This window comes from Penicillium samsonianum (genome assembly GCF_028829775.1).
Source record: "Penicillium samsonianum strain IBT 33392 chromosome Unknown utg000006l_segment0_segment0, whole genome shotgun sequence".
Lineage (NCBI taxonomy): Eukaryota > Fungi > Ascomycota > Eurotiomycetes > Eurotiales > Aspergillaceae > Penicillium > Penicillium samsonianum.
In genome coordinates this window covers 1129247-1136454 of record NW_026643264.1, presented here as the reverse complement: position 1 = coordinate 1136454, position 7208 = coordinate 1129247, and the positions used below count along the sequence as shown (strand labels likewise).

The 7208-nt window shown below is 50.2% G+C and overlaps 1 protein-coding gene across 1 annotated transcript; it reads left to right on the top strand.

Moving 5' to 3' along the window:
- Positions 1–3736: 3736 nt before the first annotated feature.
- N7471_010543 (uncharacterized protein) lies at positions 3737–6852 on the top strand (the record flags this gene model as incomplete). Its single annotated transcript, XM_057283262.1, has 3 exons — positions 3737–5220; positions 6277–6779; positions 6833–6852. The coding sequence occupies 3 exons, from the start codon at positions 3737–3739 to the stop codon at positions 6850–6852; spliced, it is 2007 nt and encodes a 668-aa protein (XP_057132241.1).
- Between the last annotated feature and the right edge of the window lie 356 nt (positions 6853–7208).

Here is a 7208-nt window from a genome sequence, read left to right as displayed (position 1 = left end):
TCTCTTGGCCTCCGGATCTGCACCATGTTCTAGAAGTAATCTCACTGTCTCGCGACAATTTCCCCTGGATGCCAACAAAAGTGCATTTCCGTGACGAAATATCTCCCTTGTTGTCTCGACATTGTGGTTCTTTTCAAGCAGGCGCTTGACCAATTTTGGATCACCTATGTGGGAGGCAGCTTCCAAAGCAGTGTGGTATGGCTTTGGTGCGACGTTGATATCATCCACAGAGTTGAAATGATTCAATACGGCTTGTTTATATTGGTCGGAAATTGGCTGGTCGAACAAGCAATCGGCAGGAGACTGATACTCGGTTCATCATGAATATGTGAGAGAGCTGTAGATTTCGTTAGGGTCATGCGAACCAGCTTATTTGTATTTAACACTGAAGCTTCTCGATACTGTATGAGAATCTCGTAATGACGTTCTATATTGAGCGTCAGTTGTCTTAGGTATTAACTTTCGTTTTTTTTTCCTACTTGGATTGTGTCTATAAACAGCATGCCCATTCGTTTAGTTACTAAGACATTGATACATCAGCACCCCCTGTAGTGACTGCGATTATCCCCGTTGGGCTATTCTTCTTTTTATCTAAGTTTCATTTTTAGATATTACTTAGTCTTGTCATTGCCATTTTTGTACCATTATTGTCGACCGATGCGTCTTGCATCCAAATCTTAAAACGGTGCGCCATCGAGGCGGTAGAATTAGGCATCGGTAACTCCAAATCACACCCGGTGATTATTAATGAATCTATCAAAGAAAGGGAGGAGGCGAAATCGCCAGGAGATAACTAGACATATTTTTTAACCAACTGTCAACAGGTACAATATGTGTTTGTGTGTGTGATTCATTTACGCCGACCTCTCGTCGAAGTTGGATTCTAAACCACAACCCACTAGGCTGGGTACGGATTCGTATTTTGGTCTAGTGGTCAAATCAACTGTCGAAACGATAGACAGCCTACCACTACTATATATATCCTCCTATGTACATGTATCGTGTACCACTTCCTAAGCGAACTTAGAGCCTCGCCTGTGCCGTCGTTATATTCATGCTGCCCTCATAGCGCGCGGCTTTGAAACCGTTGCGATGCTCCGACTTGCTGTCACTGAGGATAGTGGCAGATCTCACCCGCGTATGGGATGTTCTCCAGTGTCGGAGAGCGATCTTGTTGATGATGTTGATGGCGTACAGGATGCCAACCAACTCGGTGGCATGTACGGACCATCGATCCATGGGCCCAACCTGCACTTGTATGCTGTCGATTATTTCCAGTGAGCCATTCAGCACGGCCGCTGCGGCGCCCAAATGACCGTGTCGTCCCGAGGCATCTGAGTATACCACGATGTCGGCGGTTGCTTGTGCAGTCTCGGCTCTTTCTATCGCGAGCTCCTTGTCTGATTCAATCTCGATTTCCGAGAAGGCTTCTTTTTGCCATGGGGGTAGCGGGTTGGGTCAATCATTTCGATTTCCTGTAGTCTCTCTAGGTTCATAGTTTTCAAGGCTTCTGATAGCGGGAACCGAGCGAACGATCCACGATTTTTGCGTCTTCCCTGGGCCCGACGTAGGGCGCTCCATATGGGATGTTTTTAGGGTAGGCTATGCAGTCTAGTGATGGTATTTTGTGCATAGTAGCGCAGACGAAGGTGAGTTGGCAGTACGTGTGCTTCTACGTCAAGGGTGGCTGTTGCAACCGTTCGAAAGGCAGATAGGGCGCGGATAAGAGCCGCCCGTTGCACAGTACGGATGTGTCGTAGATGGGTCTTGTCTCGAAGTGGATCATGCCAGACGGTCGAGGCGTAGTCGACAACCGGTGCGACGCACGCTTCGTGGAGATGTCGCATTTGCTCCGGGCGGAGCTGTCGCAATCTCCCAAGCGCGATATTGACCTTGGTGGCTCATTTGACGGCTTGCTGTACGTGTTCCTTCCATCGAAGCTCATGATCGAAGATCACTCCCAAAATTTTGGCGGTCGTAGATGGCTTGATAGCATTGCTATTCATGGTAAGCTGGCCCTGACTCTGTTCTTTCCTCTTCCAGGTAATATGAATAAGTTCGGTCTTTCTGCGGCGAAGCAGGACCCAGTTCGCCGGGCCCAAGTTTCGATCCGGGGTATGCTGTCGCACTGGATTTTGGCCAAGTTCACTACGGCGCTCCAGCCAACTCGCCAGCGGAAGTAGTCGTCGATGAAGGCGGATGCCCCACCGTGAAATTCGACCGGCTGGTCGACCAGATCGCAATTGAAGAATGCAAAGAGGATAGGTGACAGCGGAGAGCCTTGCGCGAGCCCGGAATTGTCTAGCGGTACCACCTTGGTTTGGTAATCGTCGAACCCAATGCTAGCCTGGCGCCCGCTCATGAAGCTCGCAATCCATGTTCGCGCTACAGAGGGGATACCCTTGGACTGGAGGCGAATATCCAGGTTTGTCTTATTCACTCTATTAAAAGCTCACTTCAGGTCAAAGGCCACCAGCGTGACGACCTTCTGCCTGTACCACGCCCGGTCAATTGCGTTAACAAGCATCAGGAGGGCTTGCTCGGTTGTTCGTCCCGGGCGTCCTCCGAACTGAGTATCCGGTAGGAGACCGTAATGCTCCGCGAAGAAGGACAGCCGTCGGGCCATCACCGCTTCCAATAATTTGCCGAGTGATCAAGTAGCGAGATCGGGCGGTACGCTCCAGGGAGCGAGTAGACTGGCTTCCCGGGCTTCCGCAGGACTACGATTCGCGCGTTTCTCCATCGCTGTGGGTGGTATCCTAGTTCAATCGACGATGTGAAAATCCGAGTGATGATGTTTCCGAGATATCTCCAGAGACGTTTCTAGATCAACGTGGGCAGGCCGTCTTCGCCTGGTGCTGTTGTGCCTTTGGAAGCCTTGAGAGATCGATAAGGTTCAATCTGGGAGATTGCATGCCATCGGATCTCGGTTGGGTCGTGAACGGGTGCTTCCTCTTGCGCAGGCGCCATAGATGGGAAGAACGAGCCCATGAACGCCTGAGCTTTCTCCGCGTTGTCAACTAGCTCCTTATCGCCAACCTTGAGGGCGGGAACGCAGCCCCAGGAGTCTTGTGGTTTCATGTACGTCGCTGCCTTCCATAATTTCCCTTCACCTGCTTCGTCGAGGAACTGCTTCCAATGGGATGTCTTAGCAGTACAGTAGAATTCGAAAACAGTTTACCCCCACGACACTCACGCTTTGTTTCTCGGCCCGTACAGGAAACCACGCTAAGCCAAGCCATGTTGATAGTGCGAAATACTCCATATCTAAGAATAGATCTTTGTCAGAGCATGGAGTGGTATCTTACCACTAGCAAAGCGATTGGTTACCCAGGAACCCACATTTCCTTGTGTTTTGTATGGTAAATTGTTTCAATTGGCAATCTCGGTATAATAACCACCGAGTATGGTCACGTTCCGAGGGTATTTCAACCTGCCCTCGACCGCATGTTTTCTAATTAATCAATCATTCTATTTATCCTGAATTGGTTCCGCTTGATCTCATTCGTCCTGAATGCATACTAGTCCATACAATTTTAGCTTGTTTTGACAGTTATGAGCCCGGTTGCACGCTGGTAACTCACTGGATAGCACGCATCAGTTCGCCACTGCTTTCCACCAGCGCGAGTCTTCTTGCGAACTCCTGAACGGACGCTGATCGCTGAATCGATCCGCTCCGAAGGGCCACAAGTCCTGATCAACGAAGACCCCGAATAGCCCTGATTTATATGCGAATATGGCGACTTCGGAGGGAGGTCAAGCGTTAAGTGCAGTCCCCTGGGACCAACGGCTGCGGTCGGAGGCCCAGTGGAGGGTTTGGATAAGCCACATCGAGTCTGCGGCAACGGCGGAGGAGGTCTGGGAATACATGGACCCCGATCTGTCAGATGAGAAGGTCAGCAAGCCGCCAGTGGACTCGAGAAAGACATTCCCTCAAGCAAGCGAGGTCAAAGAGGGCGCTACAGACCCGTCAGATCTCGATGAGGTTCAATATCTCCGGTTCAGCCGCATGGTATCTCTCTTTGAGAAGGAAAGGACCTTCAACAACTCTATCAAGAAGAGTATCGCCCGAATCAACGCCCGTATCCTCGACTGTGTGTCCCCCGAATATCACCATATCCTCTCTGATAAGAAGACTGCAAGAGAGAAGCTAGTGAGACTAGCTCAGCAGTTCAAACCGAAAGGAGAGACTCGACACCAAGATCTCCGTAACGCATGGCGCTATATGCTTCATACCCCGATAGGCAAGACGTCGATTGAACGATGGTTGACTAATTGGTCGAATCTGTATGATGAAGCAAAGTCAGCAGAAGTGCCTGATATCTGTTACCGCAGCACCGCTCATCCAGAGGACCGTACTGCTATCAGAGACTTCCTCCAAGCTGTTCAACCTCAAGATAGCTACTTCAGTAACCACTGGAGGGATAAGATTCAGCTTCCTGAAGTCAAGATGAGCTTTCATGAGGTTCTCTCAGCGTATCGAACTCATCGGAGCGTTCAGGAACAGTCGAAGAAAGGTAATTCGAGCGCGATTGCGTTTGCAGCGACGTTGAACGGTCAACAGGTCTTATCAAATCAGAAGAACCATCAGCAACGCTGCGTATGCGGGAGTTCAAGGCACCATTGGAAGGACTGCTACCATATCAACGCATCAAAGAGACCACCAGGCTGGCAGCAGTACGAGGGATCTCGTAAGAGAGTGGAAGATGGTATCAAGAAGCTAAGCGCTGTGGAACAACAGGAGATCGCGAAGATGAGAAGTGAAACGTCGTCGCTAGGAAAGACCGCTCAGTTAGCAATCACAAACGAGAGCGACGTACCAATTGAATCAATGGCCTTCTTCTCCGCCAGCATCTCCCCTGCTGTGTGTAACGCTGCAATGGTATTCCCGTTGAAAAGCAGCTGGATTGTGGACTCAGGAGCCAACGTTCACATCTGCAACCGCCGAGATCGCTTCGAAGACCTCGTGGAAGAGCGTCGTACCGTCACTCTCGGCACTGGAGGAACTATCACACTCGGTAGAGGCACTGCGAAAGTCATCATCAAGAATCCAACCACCGGCAAGATTCTCTGGGGTATCTTACAAGACGTTTGGTACGCACCAGACTTCCAGACGAACGTTATCTCAGTCTCTGAGATCAAGAAGAACGGCTTCTTCTTCAATAGCGAGCTGCCAGCGATCACTAGAGACGGAAAAGCGGTTGCAATATGCGGGGAGCAGTATGGATTGTACTTGCTAGAGCATTACCGCAACGGAAAGCCTGCTCTGCTCCCTCCAGCTGCTTTCCCTGCCCTTAAAACCTCTGCAAAACCTCTCGTATCCGTCGCGTCACCTCAAATCTGGCACCGAAGGCTTGCCCACATGTATGATCGACGTGTTGAGACGCTTGCAGGAATGGTAGACGGTATGGAGATTAAGGGAGAATCAGAGGATAACGCACAGTGCAATCCTGAGAGATGTGAGGTCTGTCAGCTTACCAGAGCCAAGCGGCAGATCTCTCGAAGACCGGCAGAACGGTCACATACCTTTGGCAAGTTTGGAAGACTGCATTTTGATTTAGTGCAGTTAGATGAAGCTTATAATGGCCACAAATGGATCTCTCACCTATATGTGGAAGGAATCAGGCTTCATATGAGTCAATCTCATGAGAAGAAGAGCGGCTGCGTTGATGCTATCATCAAGTTCATCGCAATCTGCCGTAATCAGCTAAGAATGCCCATCAACGTCTTCAAAAGCGATAATGAGAAGACCCTCGGCCGTACCATCAAGGAGTACTGCGAGGAGGAGGGTATATCAGCAGAGTTCAGTGTTGTTGGAACGCCTGAACAGAACGGATTCATCGAGAGAGCAGGAGGTATCATCATCACCACCGCAAGAGCTCTGATACTCGATTCAGGCCTTCCGAAGAAGCTTTGGCCAGAAGCAGTGCGTGCGGCCGTCTATCTGATCAATCGGACGCCCACCACGCTGCAGAACGGTCAGCAAATCATCCCATGGGTTGAAGCCATGAGGAATCAATCAAATAAATCAGATCTGCGTCCAAACCTCTCAAATCTCAGGTTATATGGATGTAGAGCGTATGTTCGCCGTCAAGGGATTCCACAGAAGGATAAGATGGCTCCGCGCGCAGATATCGGATATTTGGTGGGATTCGTCGCATCAAACATCTGGAGAGTGTGGTTTCCGCATCTTGATACCGTCAGAGAGGTTAGAGACGTCGTATTCGATGAGAACGTTCGATTTGACCCGAAAGAAGTAGAGAAACCACCTATCAGAGACATTCTTGCGGCTATGCCTTGGTCAGTAGGTGAATATGAAGAGGAGAGAGTGGTGACCGGCCTAGAAGAACTCACATTGACCTCACCCGTGACCGAGCGTCGAGAAGAGGACAGGAAGATTGAGCAGGGTGCCTCAAAAGCTAGCAAGCAGCAGACATGGCATTCTCCTGCTCCTGTCCTGGTAACGCCATCACCGACTATCTCACGTGATTCAACGCCAGTAGCGGCGCCAGCAGGCTCATTACCAGGAGCCTTCCCGGAGGAGAGACGAGTCATAGGGCCTCCAGTCTCCTCTAATCACCTCGAAGCTGAGGGGGTGAGAGAACTGAATCAACTAGGAGAACCTGATCAACAGCTTCAGGGTGATCTTCAAGCAGTAGTATCAACTCCAGCGACCCCAGACGTCTCTGAATCAACCGTGCCAGTAGGATATCGTCGTCGCGGTTCTCTCGCACCAAGGGATATCAATGCATCAATCTCTGAGAGCAATATCGTGACAAGTAAGCGGAAGAGGGCGTATTTCGCATCGGTTGCATCAATGGACAACTCGCAGGACCTGGAAGACTATCATGAAGGTCTTCTATTAGCGTTTACTACAGGAATGAGCTCTCCGCAAGCTTACCAGCGTCCTCATCGCGACGATCTGCCTCCTGAGCCCTCGAACTGGTTAGAGATGATGAGACATCCTCATAGAGATGCGTTCGTTGAAGCTGCTGCGTTGGAAGTAAAGACGCTGGAGAAGAAAGGAACTTACCAGGAAGTTGATCGTCCTACCGATCAAAGCGTTCAGATCCTACCGCTGACATGGGTGTTCACATACAAATTCGACAGCAACGGCCTATTGGTGAAGCACAAGGCACGAATCTGTGTTCGAGGTGACCTCCAGACGATGTCAACAGAGGAGAAATACTCAGCAACGCTTGCAGTAC